Source organism: Chinchilla lanigera, unplaced genomic scaffold (genome assembly GCF_000276665.1).
Source record: "Chinchilla lanigera isolate Chin_1 unplaced genomic scaffold, ChiLan1.0 scaffold00114, whole genome shotgun sequence".
Lineage (NCBI taxonomy): Eukaryota > Metazoa > Chordata > Mammalia > Rodentia > Chinchillidae > Chinchilla > Chinchilla lanigera.
Genome location: NW_004955515.1, coordinates 4786080 through 4810299, shown reverse-complemented (window position 1 = coordinate 4810299; position 24220 = coordinate 4786080). Strand labels below are relative to the sequence as shown.

At 53.6% G+C, this 24220-nt stretch overlaps 1 protein-coding gene across 1 annotated transcript in view; it reads left to right on the top strand.

Annotated features, from left to right (window-relative positions):
• Wnk2 (WNK lysine deficient protein kinase 2) overlaps positions 1-24220 on the top strand; it is a gene marked incomplete at its 5' end in the record, with an annotated part of 122274 nt that overhangs the window by 42621 nt on the left and 55433 nt on the right. The window contains 10 exon segments of the mRNA XM_013506886.1: positions 2661-2749; positions 4090-4309; positions 12093-12384; positions 16140-16339; positions 18056-18157; positions 18710-18901; positions 20506-21114; positions 22454-22747; positions 23246-23295; positions 24028-24196. Coding sequence (XP_013362340.1) covers positions 2661-2749; positions 4090-4309; positions 12093-12384; positions 16140-16339; positions 18056-18157; positions 18710-18901; positions 20506-21114; positions 22454-22747; positions 23246-23295; positions 24028-24196 — 2217 coding nt within the window.

Here is a 24220-nt window from a genome sequence, read left to right as displayed (position 1 = left end):
AGTTGTACAAACACATGGGTCCTGTCCTCCCTCTGTGTGGCCCCACTGGTTGGGGGAACCAGAACAGAGCATGGGGAGGCAGAGTAGCTGGGCCTGGGCTTTCCTGTGGTGCTTCCTTCACATTCCATCTTTGTTCATGTAGTGAGACCAGGAGACCTGAGCTCAGCCTTGGCCCCTGTAATCCCAGAGTCCTTGCTGCCTTTGCCTCTCCTAGGTGCCTCTGGCTGGGTATGATGTTGTTCCATACGTCTCTACCATGGACATCTGGGGGCCAGAAGCTGCTTCTGCAGATGCATGGAGCATGGTTCTGGGCACCCCACCATTTCAACCTGGGCCCTGCCTTCCAGCTGAGCCCACCTTGTAGATGATACACATCTCTCCTTTGACCAAATGATCAAGCATTGGGCTGTCCTTTGTGCAGTGTGCACAGGGGGTAGCAGGTGGAGTCCTTGGCTGGTGGCTTTCGTGGGCCTGGCTCAGAAACCCCACAGAGGAGTGAAGATCCAAAAAGCTCCCAAAGGGAGGCAACGGCAGTCTGGCAAGTAGGAAATGGGGGACAGAGAGATTTGGGGCTCCATCTGCTGGTCCAGGGAGATGCTAGTGTGAGGCGGGTAGGGAGAGGGGCTCCAGGTTCCTGTTGGCATATGGATGGTGGTGTGTCCACAGGGGCCCTTCTAGGCTCAGGGCTTGGTGTGCTCCTGACCAGGCAGGTGGACACTGCCACCTCGGGGTTCTCCACTTCTGTCTGCCCCAGTGGGGGCTCCAGCACCTATCAGTAGGCTCAGTGGGATGTCTTATCCCTGCCCCCATCTCTTGGAAAATTTTATGCTTTATATTCCCTATATTAAAGAAAAGGCAGAGCAAGGCTTTCAAAGGCTGAATCTTGTTGAAGGAGGAAGAATGAGATGGCTGGTGCCTTTGATATATTGAAATTATTTTTAGATAACTTGCCCGCTATCCTGACCTTTTCCCCACCCCAAGCCCCAGCAGATTGCAAGTAGACCCTGCCGCCTCCTACTTTCACTGTGATAGTGTCTGTGTTCCCTCTGCACATGGCCATCAGCTAACCAAGGAGTGGCTGCTGCCCTCAGACCAGTACCTCCCCCCCCCCCCCCGCCGAGTCTCCCTGGCCAGCAGCAGTGACCACAAACCATGCTCTTGCCCTCTGAGGAGGCGTGTGGGGAGGAGGCCCAGGAGCGGTTAGAGAGGCCCAGCTCTGTGGGAAGGGTGGAATCCACCCAGTTGTTGCGGTTCCTCCTCCTGGCAATGAGGCAGCTGACTCCCAAGATCCTCACAGCTCCATACCGGGGAGGCCCTGCAACCAAGCTCTGATCAACACCTTTCCAGAAACTCACTGCTGTATTTGAGTTGTCAAGGCCGGTATCACATTCTGCAGCACAGGTGGGGGCTGCATTGTGTGTTGTTACTGGGCAATGGTCATCATGGAGATGGGGGGGCCGCACCTTGGATACAAGGCTGGGGCCAGAGTCCACGGTGGCTGCCGCACACTTTGACAGATGTGGGGTAACCTGAGAAAGTATCCTCCATGCAGAGACCTAAGTGGTAGGAAAGCAGGCTCATGCTTCACACAGCGGGCAGGAAGATGAAACAGTGCACCCCAGGGGCTTCACACAATTTACCTTCTCTGCTTTATCTTGCCTGGGGCTTGAGCATGTTGTGTCTGTGGGCATAGGGTTTTCATCATAGCTGGAAAACCTTCAGCCCTTGTTCCTTCAGGCATTTTCCTATCCCTCCCCGATCCTGTCCTCTTATTTCACCCTTGCTGGTGTCCTATATTCTGCGGCAAAGCAGTAGAGCCTCAGTGACCATTTTTGTATCTGATGGATCTGATTGCTGCATCTTTTTTCTGCAGTGTCTCATCAGCAGTTGATCTGCCCCAGTGAAACTTTCAATTCAGATATCATGTTTTTCATTTCTAGTTCCAATTGGTTCTTTTTTTATATCTATACTTCTGTTTCTCGCTATGTTCACTTCCTTTTTAAGACTTTCATGTAGCTACAATGAGTTTTAATTTCCTTATGGCAAAGTCCAACATCTTTCACATTTCTTTTGACTGGTTTTTTTGTTAGATCATGCTTTCCTGCCTCCTGGTGTATCTAGTAATTTTTGATTGCATGCTGTGCATTGTACACATGACATCATCGGTCCTCTGCACAAACTCTGGAAATGGTTCTGCCTATGGTTCTCCTAGTGGTTCTTTGTCCAACCCAGTGGCATTAACTACACATTCATGGTCTGGAACTAAGCAAAGACTTGAGAGCATCCCTTGCAGACATCTGGAGCTCCTTCCTTTCCAGAACTCTACCTTGCGGCCTCCTCAGCCTCCTTGAAATCTGATCTCTACTCTCAGCTCAGTGAGATCCCAGGCTCAGCTATGTTTTTTGCTTTACTCTGGGTACTAGTCCAGGCAGTGAACTGGGTTGTGGGAGGGAGCACCTCTTGGATCACTTCTCTGAGCCCACATCCTGCAGCCCATCATTCATTGTCTGAATGTGGCCATTTGGCATAGCGTGCTTAGTTTCCTGGTAACTAGGAACTATGAGCGCAGTGGCACTTCTCCCATCATGGCTGGAGGAGTTTCCCTGCACAGAGGCGGAGATGCTACCTCATGGTGTCAGTTGGCTCTGCTCTCTCCTCAGGGCATCAAGCCGGCCAGCTTTGAGAAAGTGCACGATCCTGAAATCAAGGAGATTATTGGGGAGTGCATCTGCAAGAACAAGGAGGAAAGGTGAGTTCCTGGGTGGTACTGGGTTCTGGGGCTTTCTGCAACTGAAATCATTGCAGCTGGCATTTAGAGCCTCATTCCCAATGAGAGAGAACTTCAGAGGCCAGACACCTGCTCAGGCCACAGTGACACCAGGCTGGGGAGCTCGTGTGGGCATCCATAGCTCCTTGCCCTTCTCTGCCATCCTAGATTCAGTCCTGACCCAGGCTGGGGCATTTGATAGATTGAGGCTTCCTTCTGCTTCTCTTTGCTTTTTCCCTAGGCATCCCTAGGAATGGTATCCATGTCTTTGACCTTGGTAAACATTTCCATGCCTGGGATTCCCAGGACTGCCTTAGCCCTGCTCTCTTCTGAACCCCAGCTGTATAGTTAGGCTTCTAGTTGTTGGATGGCTTTAAGGCAGCATGCCCCTACGAAGCCATCTTGCCATTCATTGCAGGATCACCTTTTCCAGCTGGGAATCCAGAAAGCTGAGGGGAACTTTTCAGCCTTCCCTCCCCCTAAAACAAACTGGGGCTCAGAACACCCACAGGTGTCAACAGGGATGGGTAGCTGATGTTTGTACCTATGTGGTGGCTCTGCAAACACAATATTAGAAGAAGCCAGACCCACAAAATTGCTTGCTGTGTGATTATATTTATGCTGGAAAAAGGAAGTGGGGCTGGTGTTGGAGATGTATGTTTGTGTGGTATAGCTATGCAGAGTTGAAAGTGGTCACCATAGCAATGCTCAGCTGTGAGGCACTGGATTTCGCTGGAGCACCTCCCATGGCTAGGGTCTGCTCCACCCTTGAATCCTGTAGGTCCTTGCTCACCTTCCTGCTCTCCCTCTTCTTTAGTACACATGCCCCCTCCGCTCTGCTCTACCAGTCAGCCCTCCTACAGGAGGCTTCCCTGCAAACCCATTGCTCCAGGGAGGCCCAAGACCACCACCATGGCACTGTATGAGGGGCTCTGTAGTGCTGCTGCCTCCACTCCCACCCAGAGCTGGGATCTCTTGTGGGTATTGGAAGCTCATGCACACATCAGCAGGGGCTCTGTCTGCACAGTGGGCACGGAGAAGAAAGGCAGTCTCAGAGCATGAGGTGGGAAGGGCATATTCTGATGGGAACTGGTTCTCACGTCCTGGGAGCTCACGAATGCAAATTCTCGTGGCTAGGAGATGCCCTTAGTGCTGAGCCTGCTTGCCAGGTGGTGAAACCAGAGAACTTTCTAGTATAACCAGCCCGGTGCTGAGCTATACCAGGTGGCTACCTAATACTCCGGGGCAACGCTGTGTGCGTGTCCTTGGGTATGGAGTCCATCTGGCCCCAAGCCCCTGCCTGTCAACTGTGTTTCCTCCAGGTACGAGATCAAAGATCTGCTGAGCCATGCCTTCTTTGCGGAGGACACTGGTGTCAGGGTGGAGCTGGCGGAGGAGGACCACGGCAGAAAGTCCACTATCGCCCTGCGGCTCTGGGTGGAAGACCCCAAGAAGCTGAAGGGCAAGCCCAAGGACAATGGAGCCATAGAGTTCACCTTTGACCTAGAAAAAGAGACCCCTGATGAGGTGGCCCAGGAAATGGTAATGTGTGCCAACCTCAGGCAGCCCTGGAAGAGGGCTCAGTTGCGCGTGGGCAAGGCTGGGGTGCTGTTCAGAGCATGTGGTGTCTAAACACGAGTGAAAGCTGTCAACAGGGAGCTTCCCTATGGGGGTGGGGAGAGAAGAGTAAGCTGTCCATGAGGAGTGGCCCAGCATGGATGGATGGGGAGCAGCAGGCCTGAGAGGGAGGCTGGGGCCCAGCTGTGTGGTCGAGTGTGTGTGCAGTGACAGGAAAACCTGAAGTCTCCTCAATGCGTAGGACCCAGAGAGGAGCTGCTGAAACGCAGAATCGTGAGAGTGGAGTGGGTCAGCTGGGAAAGGCCTGGCTGGCTTTGGCCACATTCTTGCCACATTTGCTCCAGGGTGGTGGCTCTGTCCATTTGTTTTGGGGGTGCTGTTGTGACTGCTTTGGTTTCTGGTGTTTTTCCACCTGAGAGATGATGGAAGAGCAAGTCCTGCCTTCTTTCTTCTGCCTGTCCGTCACCATTCCTCTGCTGGGGATGAGGGTTTGGAATCTCAGGAGAGATTCCAGGAGAGTGACCTATTTCTGCCTGGGGTGTCCAGTTGGGGCTCAGGAGCTGGCAGGCCTGGAGCCCGCTGGGGTGACAGGCAGGAGATGCAGTCAAGTGGAGTGGACGCAGGCACAGGTGATCAGAGCCGCCACGCTGACTCCAGGTGGTAGTGGTGGCATAATAGGGAACACATGGGATGTGTTGGTGAGGGGATGCGGGAGGCCAGGGGCTGCCAGTTTCCTGGTCTGTGGATGCTCAAAGTTGTTTTGACTCAGTTCTCTAGGCTTATGCCAACCAAAGTGGTAGCCACAACCCATAAGTGCCTATTAAAATTTAATTCTAAATTTAATTAATGTAACAGAAACATAAAATTCTGTCTCACTGGCCACATTTAACACTACATGGGGATTGAGGCTCCTGTACTGAACCTCACAGAACAGTGATCTGTTCAGTGGTACTGCTGGGGCTGGAGGGGCCCTGGGTGGGCAGAGGTGGCCACACCTGCCCATTGGGACTTACTTGCAAAGTGCGGTAGACAGCTGACTCCCGAGAGGCACAGGGTGGGAACTTGGTCCAGGAGGGGAAGCTGTGGTCTTCTGAGAGCCCTGTGGCAGGTGAGGAGGCAGGTATCTCTGTTGCTGATTATAAAAGGTGAGTCAGCTCAGACACTACCTCAGATGCCCAGATGACAGCACCAGAGTCTGCACTGCATGGCCAGAGCAGGGGGCCCCGGAACAGCAGCCCAGGAGGGCCTTCCCTGAGGCCAGGTGAGGAAGTGCTGAATTAGGAATAAATGAGCTGCTAATATTTAGTGGGAACACTGAGCAGAAATGAACCCAGTGGCTCGGTGCAGGAGAGCTGTTGGTTTGACATGTCATTGTCATGACTGACGTTTGTCCTTTAAATTTGTTCCTAAATAGACTTTGCCCTGAACAAAACACATCTATTGGGAATGTCCGTAAGTGCCAGCTATGCAGGGGGGCAAGTTCTTTGTTTCTCCAGCCAGGGGAAGTGGATGTGACCCTAGATGGGTAAGGAAAGATGGGGAGGGCCTCGTGGGGCTCAATACTATTTCCTGAGGCCCTGCTCAGATGAGGAAACTGAGGCTTGACTGTAGCATGTAAGGTATATAAACCCTTGGAGCCCAGTGAGCCTGGCATTTGCCCATGGGCAGGGGCATGTGGTACTTGAGGGGCCTGCAGGGCAGCAGCTTTAGGTTGTGTGTGGAGGTTCACGAGAAACGAGCCACAGCTTCACAGCCAGCCACTTCTAGGGTTTGTATGTGGCCATGGAGTTAGAGTGAGCTGAGGTCCAGAGGTCCCGGGCTATAGGGTTGCTGAGGGCAGGACCCATGCTACCCTGGCCTCTCCACAGCTACAGGATTGGGTGCTCTGGCCCTGGCTTGGCCTTCTGGAGTACAGAAGCGTGAGAGTACGGTCTCAGGACCTGAAGCAGGGCATCCTGAAGAGTGCCTTGTGGGTTCGTTGGTGCCCTGGCTAAGGGGGCTGCATGCTCCAGGACAGTGGCCTGTGTCCAGGGCTGTGATGCATCATCAGGGAGCAGGTGCATGTGACATCCCTCTGGTGGCTGGAGCCCAGGCTAGCTTTTTTAAGGGGGCAGCTGCACTGTCACCCGTGGAGGCTGCAAGGTAGGCATCTGTGTCCTTGGCTTGGTCTGCTCCCACTGGTCACAGTCCCAGCTCAGATACCGAAACCTGCTGTGAGCACGTCACTCCTGTGAGGCCAGACTGCACTTCCTAGAGGGCTTTCTGTGTCTCCTGGGGGCGGGATGGGGCTCACAGAGCTGCGTTTTCAAATTGAACCATGCAGATGTACCACACGCTGCGCTTAAATGATTACCAGCTTGTCTGTCTTGTACTGTCACAAGCACCATTTCTATTCAGTGATGTGACAGCTGTGCCCTACACTTCTTGTTGCAGAGGAAGTGAAGTGTCAAGGGGCTCACTGGCTCTGGGTGCGTGGGACCTGAGGTTTGGTGCTACCTGTGTGCTCAGAGTGTCCTTCTAAGGGTGCTGTCTGGCCATTGGTGCTGTGCCAAGGGTGACCAGAGGCAGCCAGCATCTCAGGGAGATGGAGAAGTCCCATACGGGTGTGAAGAGGGCTCCAGGAGCACCACACTAGTTGTGGCCTTGCAGGGAGCACCCTGGCTTGGTGTGGTGGGATACCCTTGGGAGGATCAGGTGAAACGAGGTTCTCTTATTCTTTGTAGTAGTGTGGTAGTGCCTGCCTGGTGCTTGTCAGGGTGTGAGGGCTTTGGGAGCTGAGCCAGGAGGCCCAGTGCTACAGGATGGCTGGGACACGACAAGGGGCTATCCCAGCATGGGTGGTGCATCTGGGAGGGTGCCAGGATCCCAGACAAGTGGATACTGAGTGTTTAGGCTTCAGGCAGACCTCATCCTCCCTGTTTGGCTTTGTTTCCCTTGAAAATGGCTGTGCCCCAAACCCAAATGTGCCCCAAGTTCTGCTCAGCTGCTTTCAGGGCAGCAGCCTCTCAGCAGTACACCTCAACCCTGCTTGACAGCAGCATAGGACAGCCTCCCACAGAACAGGGACGCTATGGACGTGGCTGTCCCCTCAACCAGTCCCTGGCACTTGGCTGATTACACAGATTGCATCCCTGGCTCAGCTCCAGGGAGGCCCCTGGCCTTGGCACTCCTTTCTTCTCTCCTTCCATTTACTTCCCCCTCCTTCCACTGTCCATCCCTTACCCTGATTTCCATCACAAGATTCTCCACCCATGAAACAGAGCCTCCACACAGAAGGGACCTAACTTGTGTCCAGGTGCAGAGCCCTAGTGAAGTAGTGTGCATCTCTGCTCTGCTGAGGAAAGAGAACAGACCCAGCCTAGACAGCTGCCCATGACCAGCTGAAAGCCGTGGGGCTCTGTTTTTGGACCATGTGGGGTCGTTTTGTTTGCAGCGCTGTCCTGCTCTTGCTGGGCCCTGGGAGGCCTGTCCAGGTTCCAGCCTCACCCTCCTCCTTCACACCTCTTGGAGTCTGGCCCAGGGTCATCGCTGGGGGATCTTCCTTCCTTCCTGGGATCTTGCTACCAATTTCTGCCTGGACCCAGGCTAGAGGGGCCTTACCGTAGGATGCTGTACCATGAGTCGAAGGAGATGCTGAGACCTGGGGCTACTCTTAAAAACTGAGACACCTGGTACATAGTGTCAGAGATGCTGTGGAGTCCAAATGGCTCCTCAAGGGGGACAGGGACAAAAGTGGGCATGTAGGTTGGTGTGCAGATCATCAGGGCAGAGAGTGAGGCCGAGCTCTGTGTGGTCCTGGGCTGCCTGTCTTTGATTTGGGCCCAGGGAGCAGAGTGGGGGTTCCTGGGTCAGCCCTTCCTTTTGCTTCAGAACTCTAGATAATGTGACCTGCTAGGGAGGCACAGAATGCAGCTGCATTCTTACCTGTGTGGGAGAAAAATAGAAATGCCGTGGTGAGGAAGTCTGAGGAGACTGAGAAGAAAGAGAGGAAAGGATAATCAGCTGTGACTAAGGGTGGCAGAAAATAGCAGCAAACCTGGAAGCATGAGGCCATCAGCCTTGGTGTGACCCAAGGTCACTTGGAGCATTAGGGGATGACTTCAGTCAAGAGCTCTGGCTCCCTTTGTACACCTGCCCCCAGGTATAAGCAGCAGAGCTGCTCACTCAGGCCCACAAGCATCATTAGCTGGTCTAGGCCCTCCTAGCTTCCCCATAAAGGCCCCAAAGGCTGGAGCCTGGGGCTCCTGACTTTAAGGCAGAAGAGGACCTGAGCCTGGTCTCCTTTGGGATGGGAGAGCATCCTGTTCCTGGAGCTGTGCAGGCAGGCTGATGGCTGGGCCCATGGGTGCTCACCTCCGGCCTCCCCTCTGCTGGCCGTGCCCTGGCCATATGCCTAGATTGCTCCCACTCCCGCCTGAGTCAGCTGTTTCATGAGGGATCCTCATTCTGTTGAGCAGAATCATCTTTCAAAATAATTCTCCCCCCTCTGGTACTAGGAATTGAATCCAGGGCTTTCTCACTGAGCCATATCCTCAGCCCATTTTTTACTTTTTATTTTAAGACAGAATCTCACTAATTTGCAGAGTTGCACAAGCACGGTTTGAGCTTGCAATCCTCCTGCCTCAGCCTCCTGAAGTGCTGGGATTACAGCCACGCCTAGCCCCAAATAAATTACTTTGAAATTATGACAAAGTCACTGCAAAGTTGCAAGGGTACTAACAGAGAGCTGTTTTTCCCCATGCACTATTTGAAAATAAGTTGCCAACCTGATGCCTACTAACCCTGATACTTTCATCTCCATTCCTACAAAGTGGGACATTTCCCTGCACAACTCCACACAGCAGATAGCATCAGAAGTGGCTTTGGTCCATCCTTGGGCTGTTCAGGTCTTCTGTGTCCCAGCAACACTGCCACAACAAGGCCAGTGTCTTGTGCTCTTGTAGCCCTTCGGTTTCCCAGTTGTCATGTCTGACCCTTGGGCATGGCTCAGTGTCCCTCTAGGATGGGTCACTCTCAGGCTGTGGGGCATCTGCAGCAACCTGGTGGAAGAGGTCATATTCTTGCCATGTGCTGCCTGGTGGCACGTTGTGAGGGACCACTTGGGCGACTCCTTGAAAGAGGAGCAGTTGTCTCCATTTTGGCTGAGCCTGACCCTATTTCCATGTATTGGTATGTACTGAGCTGGCTAGGACTTTTCCTTATCCCTTCAATTGGCCTTAAGCAATGCATATCCGAAGTGCTGATGTGTAGTCTTTGAAGCAAAGATGACAGGGCAGTGTTTGTGTGTGTGTGTGTGTGTGTGTGTGTGTGTGTGTGTGTGTGTGTGTCTGTGTGTCTGTGATTATTCCCACGTGTGAGCCAGAACAAGGTAGGATAAAGAGCCAGTGATCCATGCTGTGGCTGGGATGGAGCCTTGAGATAAGAGGCTATGACTTCTCAGGGCTGAAAAATTTACACATCAGAGCTAAAGCAAAACCCCAAAACATTAGATACTATCTCTGTTGTGTTATGCAGATTATTCTTTCTGCATATCCTTCTCTCTGCATATTGCAGAGGTGATTTCAGGCCTCCTACCCAGCCCAGCTCACTCACCTACTTCCCCCCATTCTCACAGTCACTCATCCTCAAGCCACTCCCTTCTGCATGAATTAGTAAAACCTGGGTTTGGCCCTGGATCAAGGCCTTTGTTTCCAGATAGCCATGTAGCTGGACTTAGGACACCTTGGCTCCCCATAAATACAAGTATGCCTTAGCATCTTTATTCTTCCCATGGGGGGCACTGGAAGTGGTAGATTGGAATTAACTTGCTAGAATTCCAATAACTTTTCCATGGGATTACAAATATAAACTTCCTGGGCTGCAACAAGGACTGGGAAGGGCTCTCTATAGCACATGGTTCCAGACCTAGCTCTCAAGTCCCATTTCATATGTGATGCTAGCTGTAAGGGCTTGGAGCAGGGACATCTGTGGCTTGTCCATGTGGGGTCCCTCTCGCCTTTTGTACTGAAGTGTGTCTTGGAGGAGGGCTTTAACCTGTGTAACATCCTGTTTCCATCACACTTTCCATTCTTTTCTAGCTCTCTATGGATGCACTGTGTTTTATTGTATTCAGGAGGTTCTACTCATGGAGGAGTTATCTACTGCTTAGTATCAAGTTTCCCCAAACTAGGCACTTACCTTGCTCTGGCCTGCAGAGTCTCCAAGGCCAGGGGTGAGGGGCAACTCAGGGTGTGAGGTACAGTCAGGCATCGGCCAGGGCTGCAGGCTCAGATGTGCTGGCTTTCGGAGTAGGAGACCCCTGGTCTCTTTTGGGTGGACCTCTGCAGATGGAATCTCATGACAGGTCTTTTCCTGGAGCAGATCATGCCCAAGGGGAAAGGAGGGAGGGAGACAGAGACAGACAGACAGACAGACACACACACACACACATACACACACGCTTAGAGGGAGAGACAGACAGACAGATTTAGTGGCCAGAGACAAAGAGACACAGCGGGGAGACAGAAAAAGAGAGAAGAACTGAAGTTTAGAATTACAGAGAAAGAAAGAGAGGGAGGGAGGCAGAAAAAGATAGCAAGGGACAGCTAACAGCACCAGGAAGACCCTGGCCTTCCCTGCAGATGATTTGTATTCATGCCCCCAGTACACAAATGCAGAACATGTGTTTGGGTGTGGGGCACCATTGCCTTTCAAATCATCATTGTATCAGTGCTCATTTTGATGCTTAAGTGCCCTAGATTTGCCAGCAGGTGGCCCTGGTGCTGGCTCCTATGTCCTTTGGCACGTCCCTGGCATCCTCTGAGTTCATCATCATGGTTTTCCTGCCCTCCCTACTGCCGACCACGGAGCCTTACAGGGATGTTCATGTTGTGCCGCAGGCCTGTGGATGGGCAGGATTCAGGAGGACTGTGGGCCTACAGGTCTGCACCCATGGATGCTGCATGTCTGTATGTTGGTTCTGCAGTTTTCACTGCCAACTGGGGTCCCCACCTAGCACCACAGGTCCTTATTCTGGCTCCCTGCCTTTTCTTACGGGAGCAGCCTGGCTGCCTTTGCTCCTCATGTCTGTTCTTGTCTGGCCAGCCCTGCATAGTGATATGCTTCCCTCCATGGTGTCCCAAATGACTCCTCCCTGGGAACCCTTGCCTGGAACTGCTCACCCCTCCCTTGTGGGTCACACTCACCCCACCCAGTACAATGCTGTATCTTCGAGACTGCAGTGCTAAGAAGAGATTGGAAGTCTTGGTGCTGATGAGCTTTCATGTGTTGGTGGTCACAGGTCACCTGCCATCCAGCCAGAGCAGCCCTTCACAAGGGGTTTGTCTGCAGAGTGTGGTTTTGCCATGAGGATTTTGAGCAAGCTCATCATGCTTCCAGGAGAGCTTAGGGCTCTTTGGCAAATGTTCCCAAACTCTTGGCATGGTGAACAGGTCTTAGGGTTTTGCTGGGCACCAGTGCACACATCTTGCTCCTGAGTGACAGAATAGCCTCCTTTGTCTGTATAGAGGGTAGGGCAGGGACTGAGGGTTCATGGAGCACATGCTATGTGCCAGCTGCCTGTGGATTTCAAGGGTCATTACTCCTGGGATGATGTGACGAATGACTTCAGATGGGGTGAGGGAACCCTGAGGAGAGAACTCTACAATCTGGAGCCAGTAGCACAGAGAATGGCAGCAGTTCCAGGCAGTGGGGTGTGCAGGTGGGACGTTTGGTTCCCAAGACACTGACAGCGTGACTGCCTTTGCAGATTGACTCTGGATTCTTTCATGAAAGTGACGTGAAAATTGTGGCCAAGTCCATTCGCGACCGTGTGGCGTTGATCCAGTGGCGGCGGGAGAGGATCTGGCCTGCACTACAGTCACAGGAGCCAAAGGACTCTGGCAGCCCTGACAAGGCCAGGGGTCCACCTGTGCCCTTGCAGGTCCAGGTGACTTATCACGCACAGGCTGGGCAACCTGGACCACCTGAGCCTGAGGAACCAGAGGCTGACCAGCACCTTCTGCCCCCCACGCTGCCGGCAAGTGCCACCTCCCTGGCCTGTGAGTACACAGAGTGGTGTCACTTTGGCTTGCTGTGTTCCCGCTCCTCCCCTGTCCAGTGAAACCAGCTGTAGGACAAAGAGAAAGTCTTTCCTTTATTAGAATATTTTGTAAGGAGGGCCAGGTTGACACAGTGGCAGCTTGAGTGTGGCATCATGAGCTCTGAGCTGTCCTCACACACTGGGTTATCTCTTCCAGCTGCAGGTGGTGCCCGGGAACTCTGGCTGGGCTCTGTGCCCTGGGCCAGGTGTACTTCCTGCCAGCCTTCCTGGCACCAGGGCACATCACCATATTTGAAGGAAGGTATATCCTGGGGTGATGGGGCCACCAGGTGCTGGGACACTTGGGTCTTGATTCCTTGGCCAGTCTAGGGCCCGTCTCACAGTCCATCCTGTGGGGTGTGGATAGTAGATGCAGGTTAGTGTCATTCCAGGGAAAGGGCTGGGGCTTTCCCTACATTCTCCAGTGGCCTGTGACCAGAGAGTTTACGAAATGTTGGAGTCCAGCTTCTTAGGTAAGATGGAGTCAAAAGTGCCTTGAGCCAGTAGAGTTGGACAGAGCTGGTTCAGTCCCTATCCCCCATGCTGAATCTGTGGGCTTCAAGTATGCCTCTTTATTCTGTCTGGGAGACAAACAATCCTGACCTCACAGGGGAACATGAAAGCCAGGTGAGGTACGACCATCTGCTCTGGTGAGGGGACGCCTGCACCATGGTTGAGCATGCTGAGCGCTCACCCTGGGATTATCTTCTTCCTTTATTATCTCCCTTCCAGTGGCAAAGCCTCTAAGCCTTTTTGTTCATCATTTTCAAGGTATTACTAATGAGTTGGGAGTCACTTTGAAGGAGGTTTCATCTAAGACCATATGAGAGGGTCTGGTTTCTTCTGCACCACAGGCAGAAAAGTGTCCTGTGTTTGCCCTCAATGTCTGAAAGTTCAGCTGTGAGCTGAGCACAGGGAATGTGGCCTTGTCCACTTGGGGACTCAGCCTGGAGCAGAATTACAGAGCCCAGTGACCTGCCTGGGCCAATATTTTAGGTTTTTCATGTGGAAAGGCTAAAACTCTGTTCATTTATTTAATATGTACATCTTTCAACATCGAAATAGCTGAAGATTCTTCATAGGAGGTATTTATACCTCAGCAAGTAGCCTTGACTTACTTAGGAGACTTTGTCTGCTGTTTACTTCACTCCAATCTGCCCAGGTTTGCTTTGGAGAAGAATGTTGCTACATTATTGCTCCATTTTCTGAGGAACCTTAAAACAATAATCAAAGAGCACAATTTTTTGTGGGGAAAGAGTCTCCATATCTGACACACTAGCACACATTTTAGAGTTGTAATTGTTGGTTAGACAATTTTTAGGACAGAAAATAAATGATCTCCATTTATTTCACTTTGAGGAGACCCAGTTAAGGAGATAGAAGTATATTTTTTCTGTTGGTGGTCAAATTTGACATACTCTGAGAAACCAGATGGTGACGTGAGTGGCAGGTGTGGGTGAGCCCTGAGTCCACTTTTCATCAGCCCCAGACACCTGTGTCCCATGTATAGAGGTGATGGCCACACTTCTCAAACTAGGTGACATAGTCATAGGGAATAGAATTCCAAAGTTGTGTTCCCAGATGCAAGATTCTCTACAAGTCTGCTAACTCTCCTTCCATAGATAATCTACACAAGTGATCCATTAGGCACATGTGGACACAAAAATATGTGTGAACACATAGGTAGACATATGCATGTACATGCAGATGCGTGCTCACACATGGACATCCACACATGCATATGTTTGCACACAGGGATACAAATGTACACTTACTCCTGCATACAGACCCATGTATATATACATGTAAACATGCACACACCCATGCATACCCCACATGTGCATGCAGAACCACACACATATGTAGATGCAGACACATATGCCTGCATAGGCACATATGGGGCATATGCACATGCATAAACACACACACACACACATCTCTGTGTCCTTCTCTGTTCTACAGTGGGTACACCTCTGTGCCATCCTGTCTTCTCCCATCTGGCTGCAGGGCGTCCATGATGCCCAACAGTGTCGTGCTTAGGGTGGGCCGATGGAGATGCCAGGCAGCTCACACTCTGAGCAGGTCCTGCATATGACAGGATGGGCAAATCGATGCACGTTCTCACGCTGGAAGATAAAGCACCATGTCAGCGTTCGTGATTCTCTGTTGTGTCTTCGATTAGCCACCCCCAGCAGTCCTGGTCGGACTCAGCTGAGACTGCAACAGCAGTTTTTCCTTGAGTCCCAGAATGATTTCTCAAATTAATTTCCAATTTAACAAGCAATAAACACATTAGTTTCAAAATGTAAAATGTTGCACCTGTGCTTGGTGATGCTGCATTGTGCCTTGTCGGGCCCAGCACAGGCTCCCTCCTCCTCCTCCCTCTTCCTGTTTGTTGAAGTGGAACTGACCAGTTGGCTCATTAAAACTTAGAGTTTCTAGTCTAATTGGTTCTACGCAATTAAACCTTAGTAGTCCTTATGTGTTCTAGGTTAAAATTAATTCTCATCAGTCCCTCGGAAAATTGTTTTAATGCAAAACCAGCGAGCCTTCCCCTTTACTTTGTCTAAATTACCAGTGGCACAACCCTCATTCTGAGACATGGTCTCTTGCGAAAATAGCTTGATATCTATAGGTGGTCAATCCTAATGTCTCTGTGGCTTTTGAAATCTGGAAGCAGTGACCCAAAGTGCCATTTCAGACAGATTTTCAAATTTCATTTCTCACTGGTATGACCACTCTGGCAAGCTGTCTTCCCACGTGAGACAGGCTTGTGGGCTATGGCGTTCTTGTCTGGACCCCTCATGTACAGAGAATTCCATCTGTGCTAGCCTGACCTGTGTACAGCTCCTGCCTCCTGGCATGTGGTCTGTTGCTTTATTCTCCAGGTGCAGGACCTTTACTGTGAATATGAAAAATGCTCAAAGTCCCAAAAGCTTCCTTTATAAAATGTGGTCGAGCTAGGTGTATGCTTGTAGTCCCAGCACTAAGGGAGGCTGAGGCAGGCAGACCATAAGTTATAAATCCTGCCTGGGCAGCTTAGTTAGCAAGACCCTGTCTTAAAATAAGAAATGAAAAGAGTTGGGGATGTAGGTCAATGCAGAGGTCTTGGCTTCCATTTCCAGGGCTGCAGGAAACAAAACTAAACAAAAACTTGGCAATAACAGTTTCTTCCATAATTATATATTTTTTTGTTTTTTTGGTTTTTTTCCGGTACTGGGAATCAAACTCATGACCTTGTGCTTGCCAGGCAGGCGCTGTGCTGCTGAGCTAAATCCCCAGCCCCTCTTCCATAATTATAATGCTGGCCTTTTCTTAATTGTGACAGTACCTCAGCCCCTTGAGTCCTTGTGTCGTTAAGGGCTGGAACAGTGCTTGCTATCAAAGCCTGCTAGGTCAGCATATGTGAGTTGGGAGTAGGGGTGGGGTATGGTATCTGCTTCACAGCAGGGACTGTGCGGCATGCCCACCCTAGCATCTCTGCCACCCTACATCAGCTTATGTCAGGACAGGGACCAGGTACAGCTTCCCCATGCTGCTGTAGTAGTTGATTATTTAATTAGCATGCATGCATTATTCATGTAATCTTTGGAAATAGTCCACTCTTTGTTTTGTAAAAGGGACAATACAGACATACTACCAGGTGCTTGCGCACAATGCTGGGGGGTAGCATTTGGAGGTGTTCCTGCTAAGTCCTACCTCTGTCCTCCCTAGCGGACAGCACCTTCGACAGTGGCCAGGGCTCCACGGTGTACTCAGACTCACAGAGCAGCCAGCAAAGCATGGTCCTTGGTTCCCTTGTGGATGCAGCTCCGTCCCTGGCACCATGCATGTGCAGCCCTCCGGTGAGCGAGGGGTCCGGACTGGCACACAGCCTGCCCTCCCTGGGGACCTTCCAGCAGCCCGCCGCCACGGTGAGTCTGAGAATGCCCTGCTCTGTGCTCTCGGCCTCCTTGTTGGAGGGCCTGGGTTTCAGTCTGTGAGGGCTGTCGCCATTGTGCTGACTGTGGTCAGGGTGAATGTGAATTGTAAGCAGCTCCTGGCCACACTTTGTAGAGGGGAGACCCACAGAAGCAGCCCCATGGAGAGCCCCAGTTCTGCTGGGAGCTGTGGAAATGTGGGCTGAGCAGCCTTTGATGCCCCTGTGAAGACCTACCAAGTAAAAAGTACACACTGCCAGGAAGCACACCCCAGGGGCACTTGGGGCTTGGGGGCTGTGAGGGAGCTGAGCAGGAGGTGCTGGTGATGATGGTGACAGCACACAGCTACGTTGCCCAGCCCAGATCTGGGCCTGAGACACTTTCTGAGAATAGCCCAAGTTGATGGAAACACATCAGTTATAATGGTGGAGGCCTGGATTGGACCCCACGGTCCAGCCTCATGAGGATATGTCTGGTCGCGCCTGGTGGGGCTCCCCCAGGTCATAGCAGCGTGGAAGTCTCAGCTGTGGACACAAAGTCGAAGTGTGGGGGCATTTCCACTATATTTGGAGAAGGCGGGAGGAGCGCCTCAGGCTTTGTGAAGAGACCTTGGAAGTAGCATGGCAGATTGGGGAAAGCTGAAGGTGTCACACTGGGGATTGTTTTTGATTTTTGACTTTTTTTTAACACTGAAAAAGCAAAACATTTGCTTGCTTCATGGTCCCAGGTGCTCAGCTGTGGAGCATTTGCTGGTAACCCTGGTGGTAGAGCCAAGTCCTCAAGGTTGACTTAGACCCTTAGCCCATGGGTGGGCTTGGTCTTCTCCCTCCGAGTGCAGGCCGGCACATCAGTGGTCCCAGTCCTCCCCATCACTCCTGCCACTGTGGCACGTCCCTCTGCAGCACGTCCCTCTGCAGGCTCTCCTCCCTGCTTCTGTCCACACAGGGCTGGGCTGTGGGAAGGGCCCAGAGAGTCCCTTTGGGGAAGTAGGTAAAGCCTGGCATCGCAGGACCCGTTTGCATTTTTGATTTTGTTCATTTAAAAAAATGAAGTGAAATATGATGATAAATGGCAGAAAGGGCCTGTTTGAGGAAAGATACAGCCAACTTTACTGTCAGTGTACACGCAAGGAGGCCTGGGTTGGAAGGTCACAGATGTAGACTGGAGCTGAAGCTCCTTCTCCCATATTGATACCTTAAATAAAGGGGTGGGGCCTGGAGGAGTCCTGAGGGTGTGCTGCAGGCTTGGTCCACCCTCCTGGCCCTTTCTGGGAGGGTTTCTGTGGGGGTGAACCCCTGGGGCCCAGCGGAGAGCAGCAGGCCCTGCTGGGCTCCAGCCTGTGGGTGGCACCCTGAGCTGGGCCCACACATTGGCCCTGTGGTTTTAGGTTCCATGGCAGAGGCTCAATCACAAACAGGCCTATTTCTCTTCCTCTCCTGGTTACGTAATACTCCATGGGGCTGATATTCCAGAATATTCTTTGGTTGCGAACTATAGCTTTCTGTGACTTTCCAGTATCAGGAATAATGCCACAGTACTGCCATACCTGGCTTCTGCTACATCACCTTCCTGAGTCCAGTGTCCCCTGGAGGGGGCTGGCAAGGGGGTGAGAGGGCTGAGGGCAGTTGCTGAATGTGGCTTTGGCACTGTCTGCCGCCCAGCCTGTCAGTGGGCTGTGCCTCAGCCCCTACCTGCCCTCCACTCCTCCAGCAGCATTTCCCGGAGCCTACGATGAGCTTTGCCCCTGTGCTGCCACCGCCCAGTGCCCCCGTGCCCGCAGGCCCTGGCCATCCAGCGCCCCATGCCCAGCAGGTAAGTGTATCCCCTCCTCCGAGCCCCTCAGTTCCTTTTGTGGCAGGGGAACAGCTCTGTGCTCTAGGCTGTGGTCTCCTGGTGCCTGTGCTGGACCCTACCTGGGGCCTCTGGGAGCCTCTGGGCCCCTTCACATGCATGCCGTGATTCTCAGGGCCTGGGATTATATACGGGCAGGAATGGCTTGTGTATGTGTGGTGGTGAGGAGGCATTGCTTTTGGGCTGCTTAGGACATTTCCGCGAGCTCTGCTGGTCCTTGTCCCGGGCTGGCTGGACTCTAGTGATCTTGTGTATATACCTGAGTGCGTTGTCAGTGTGGAGTTGTACGTATGAGTGTTGTATGTCAAAGTGTGCAGTCATGCAAGTGTACATGTGTATATGTGCCAGTGTGTTTCTGTGAGGCTAAGTGTGTAAGTGTGAATATGTGCAAGTACATGACTGTAGCAAGTGAGTACAAATATGAGCGTGTGAGTGCATTTCTGTCGTATCTGTGCACAGATTGACCCTGCCTCAGCAGGGCTGCTGTCAAAGGCCCCCTTTTCTCTTCTGCAGGCACCTCCAATGGCCCATCCACCAGCCCTGCCTCAGGTCCTGGCCCCACAGCCCTTAGGCGCTGTCCAGCCAGTGCCCCCTCACCTGCCTCCGTACCTGGCCCCAACCTCCCAAGTGGTGGCCCCTACTCAGCTGAAGCCCCTCCAGATGCCGCAGCCACCCCTGCAGCCACTTGCCCAAGTCCCTCCGCAGGTACCGCTGGGCTGACCATTGGGGAGGGGACCTGTGGCCTGCCTGCTTGCCCTTTTGGGGGTAACAAGAGCTGTCTGTGGGGGGCTGGGAGATGGGCTCAGCAGCATAGGGTCTGTGCATGCCACCTGCACCAGGACTGATCTGGTCCTCTGTCAATTGGGCTGTCCTCTCCTGGCCTGTGGCCTTTCTCCCCACCAGAGTGGGCATTCTGCCCAGTCTGCAGTGCCTCTGGACTGTGAGTGGCTGATAATGGGGCTCCTCAGGAGGTACGGTGGCTGTCACCCAGGACTCATGCGTCCTCAGGGTCCAGGATGAGAAAAAGTTTAGTCAAGGGTCGAGGACAGGGTTCATGTGTGGCCACCAAGTGGCACAGAAAGTGGTCAGGCTTGCTTCAGCTTCCTCCTATGGAGCTACCCAAGGCTGAGGTCTGATAGCCAGCTGGGTGGCACTGCAGGCCTCAGAAGAGGCTGACCACTGGGGCTTGATGTGAGCAGCAGAAGTGACTTGTGGCGTCTTTCTGTTGGGATATTGTCCATTACTAGGAGCACCTGGCAGCGTGACTGCAGAAAACACTCAAGGCTGGTCACTGTTGCCCAGGCTAATGGCATCCAGGATCATAGCTACTCCCAGGCCCCAGTGATGGGGATGCCCTTTGACCTTGGTGGTAGGATAGGAGGTGGGCTTTATTCTGAAGTCAGTGGTTCCCACAGACTGTGGGGGTATTCTGGCAGTATATGTGCCCCTCCCAGAAGATTTGTTTGTCTTTGTGACAGCTGTTGCCCACTGACCAGGCTTCTTTTTGTGATGCCTGGTCAGAGTTGGCTGGGGTCTGGTTAAACTTCATCTCCCCCATCAGTGGTTTCGTACTTAGTTGTGTATCAGGTAGTAAGCATTGGTTCATGTGTTTCTGCTGCCATATACTGTACTTCCCTAGAGTGTGCGTTAGGTGATGCCTAAGAGAAAGTTCTGTTTTAGAGAAAACTGTCAGGCTGAGGAACTAAATCTACAAGGGTAGTTGCCAGCTGTTTTTAGGAGGTGTGTGGATCACTGAGAAGATGGAGGGGACCTGCTGGAGTTCCTGCTGTCGGGCGGTGACATGCTGTGGGGGTGTCACCTCAGCCACAGGAGGGAGGCTGGAGGACATGCACCACTGAGAACCGTGGAAGGAGGGAGGTTTGAGCTGGAATTCAGATTGGGGCAGCAATCTGATGTGATTCCAGGGGCCTGGGCTCTGTTTGTGGCTCTATAGTCCTGGCCCTTGTGAATGAAAAGGCTGCGGAGCTCAGAGCTCCGAGGCCTTCAGAGCCCTTCCCCCGTGTGCCCGTTAGGGTGCTGACACAGCGAGGCCCCTCCATGCTGTGCCCAGGGGTTTGTGAGGCAGGTCATGCCCCAGCTGCCAGTTTCCTTTTCTAGTTGGGGTTTCACACGCTTGAACTTTCCCTTTATGTTGAGTTTGGGCCTGGGATCTCTGCAATGGCAGCTAGACAAAAGCGTCTGAGAGGCCAAGCCGTGCTGCCCTCGTCCCAGCTTGTCCTGCTGACAGTGCAGGGGCCGCAGGCAGGGCCCCGGATGCTGCCACTGACATGTTACTGTGTCTCTTTCAGATGCCTACAATGCCGGTGGTTCCCCCCATCACACCACTAGGTGCAATCGATGGCCTCCCCCAGGCCCTCACTGACCTGCCAGCTGCAAATGTGGCCCCTGTGCCGCCACCTCAGTATTTCTCTCCTGCTGTGATCTTGCCAAGCCTCACCACCCCCCTGCCTGCGTCCTCTGCCCTGCCTCTGCAAGCAGTCAAACTGCCCCATCCTGCTGGGGCACCCCTGGCCATGCCCTGCCAGACCATCGTGCCAAATGCACCAGCCACCATCCCTCTGCTGGCCGTGGCCCCGCAGGGCATGGCTGCCCTGTCCATCCATCCTGGTGTAGCCCAGCTCCCAGCCCAGCTCCCAGCGCAGCCAGTATACCCGGCAGCTTTCCCACAGATGGCGCCCGCGGACATCCCACCTTCCCCCCACCACACAGTGCAGAGCTTACGGGCCACCCCTCCACAGCCTATACCACCTGTTCCCACGGTACCATCCATGCCCACAGTGCCGCCTGTACCCACACTGCCACCTGTGCCCACGCCTGCACCTCCTCAGCCCCTCATGCCTGGTGTTTCCCACTTGCCCGAGCAAGCGGCTCCAGCTGCTACCGCCACAGGGAGCCAGGTAAGCTGCTGTCAGGACCTGGATCTTCTTCGTAGTGCCTGGAGACCCACAGGACCCAGGGTGGAGGGACTCCTGGGTTGCTTCCTTCATGAGGCCAGGACTCCCGCTTGGCATCTGGACCGAGTGGCAGGTTGGAGCTGGGTGAGGGGCAGCTCTGCCCTGTGGTGTCTTCTGAAGAGATGAGTTGGAGGCTGAGGGGCGAGGCTGCAGCCAGCATGGAGCATCTGCTGCCCCTTCAATGGTCAGAGGTGGGCAGCTGCTGCTCACATGGCCCAGAGCTCGTGTGTATCTGGGGCTGGGCCCTCCTGCATCTTGTTAGAGCAAGGCAAAAACGCATCTTAACAGAGGAAATGAGGCAGAGTGAGGGGCTGCCAGCTGGAAGGGAGTCATGGGACCTGGGGTCTGTCCTGGTGCTGAATGCGGACACTGAGCTGGCAGACCGTAAGGAACTCCTGTGGCGCGTGGGCTGCCTACATGCCTGCCATGGGAGGCCTCCTGGGGTCAGGGTTTTCTGTTCAAATCTGAGTGAGGGGAAGAGCTGATGTGGGCGCCTCCCACCTGGGAATCCCCTCACCTTGCAGTCCTCGGCATGGAAAGCCCCACCCACGTGGTTCCCACCTGAGCACCTTCCCCGTGGGCATCCCTCCTGAGGCGTCTCCAGCCTTGCTTCACTCCAACAGCTCTGTGGCTGGGATGTGGTTCCTGATTTTGGAGGTTCAGGTCTCTCGCTCTGAATTTTCAGCCTCCTGTGGGAGGTTGTCCCAAGTGGGACAGAGGACGATGATCCTGGTGCTGTGAAACCCATGGGCCCTTCTTCCTTGCTCATCCTCCCTCAGCCCTGTGGAGCTTTTGGAGCACCCAGCACAGTGGGGTGCCAGCTTGAGCTGCAGGCCACTATGTGGGGGCGTGGGGTGGCAGATGTCAGTGAGTGCTTGCAGGTTCTCTGGGGACCAGGGACAGCCATTGAGTGCTGGGAACTGACCAGGAGGCCAAGGCAAGATGTTGAAGACCCCTGGGGTGAGTGGAGCAGGGTTGGATACTAAGTGTGTGTTACCATCTGATTTGTCACCTGGGTTTAGCTAGTTTTTAAGTGCAGTCTGCGTCTGGGGATTCCTACACGGATCCCTTGTAGGGAAAGCGATTGGGGATGCTCATCCCCATTTGCTTATGCCACATCTGTATGCCAGACATGGCCTGAGGGAGCACACGGTTTTGTGGGGGATGTTGTTTTGCCTCCCAGCCTCGTGTACTCATGGATGTGCCTGCGCTTGGCCCCTCTCAGTGCAGGTGTCTCCCCCGCCTATAGTGTCCAACCTACATCCTGTCCCTTGTGCCCCAGGTCCTGCTGGGCCACCCACCTCCGTACACTGTGGATGTTGCTGCTCCGGTCCCTGCTGTCCCCCTGCCGCCTGCTGTCCTCTCCCCACCTCTGCCAGACATGCTGCCGCCTGGTGCCCCTGAGCTGCTGCCTAAGTTCCCCAGCTCCCTGTCCTCCACAGTGGTGGCAGCACCTCAGAGTGTGCCCGCCCAGACCAGCACACTGCTGCCGCCAGCAAACCCACCACTGCCTGCTGGACCCCTGATTCCTGGCTCCTGCCCAGCGGTCCAGGTGACGGTGGAACCTGCACAAGAGGTGTGTGCTCTTGTCCCCTGGCTCTGTGGGTCTGCATTCTGACCTTGGGTCTCAGCTCTAGAGGTCAGGGGGCTCCAAAGAGGTAGCTTGTGCTCCAGGACAGCCATCCAGCCCTGTCTTGTAGATGGTGCTTTCTTTTACTGTAAGCCCACAGGAAGATGGAGAGCAAGAGTTTTATAAATGGCTTTAGAGGATGTTTTCCCTTGGAGAGGAAGCAAAAGCCTATGAAAACCTTTTTCATAAAACCCATGAGTCCTCTTTTAGGGATGATCAAAGTGGGTTAACAGTTTTGGAAAGGAAGCAACCCTCAGCTTTTAGGAATCTGCTTGGCTCTAAGCCTTTGAACAAAATGAAAGCCTCGGTGTGCGGTGCCCCCCTGGCTGCAGGCAGAAGAGAGCAGCTGCTGCAGAGGTGGTGAGGGAAGACCCGTGTACCGCTGTTGTGCTGCAGGGAGGTGGGAGCGTGTGACCGTCCTCTGTACTCTGGTTTTTATTTCAGGAGCAGGCCTCGCAGGACAAGCCTCCCGGCCTCCCGCAGAGCTGTGAGAGGTACTGGCCAAGCCTGACCTCGAGGGATGTGGGTGGGAGGCGCAGGTCCAGGCCTAGCCCCCGCTGCTGCTTCGCTCAGATCCTGCCTGTTTGCCTGGATGCCCGTAGGGCTCTTAACAAGTGCCACCCATTTTCCAGACCTCACCTGGAGAGCCTCAGGGACCTTCTCCCAAGGTTGAGCCCTCATTGCTGGAGCCGCCTGGCTGTGTTCTGGGTCTGTGTGCCTGGGACTCTGCGGAAGGGAGAGACTATCGCAGAGACTCTTGCCTGGAGCTGTGAGCCAGGTCCAGCCTAGGCCGGGGCTCCAGGCTGCTTTGCCCTGTGGTCTGGGAGGCAGCCTGGTCTTCACTAAGTGATTGTGGGAAGTAGCCATGGGAACTGGGACACTTTGCAGGCTCTGCTGCAGTCCTCCCAGCAGCCCAGAATGGCTTTGTTCCTGTTCCTGTTGCACAGCTGGGGAAACTGAGGCATGAGACCTAAGTCACGGGTCAGGAAGCTGACAGGGCTGAGGCCACACAGCCAGTAACTGAAAGCCTGCATTCCTGCATGGCCCCCATGCCACCCAGGACAGGTCTTACAGGGAGAAAGGGAGTCTAGGGTCCCCTCCCACCTGGTGGCTGGCTTCGCAGGTCATGGCTTCAGGGCCCAGAGGCTTTAATGCCTCAGGCTGGGTTGTCCATAGTAGACCTGCTGGTCATCTATGGGTGCTGTTCACATTCTTGGTTTTCTTAGCTATGGCGGCTCTGATGTCACTTCTGGGAAAGAACTAAGTGATAGCTGTGAAGGCACCTTTGGAGGGGGCAGGCTGGAGGGCAGGGCCGCCCGGAGACACCACCGCAGGTCCACGCGTGCCCGCTCCCGGCAGGAGAGGACTAGCCGGCCCCGGCTCACCATCCTGAATGTGAGTGGCTGCTAGGGTCGGGGC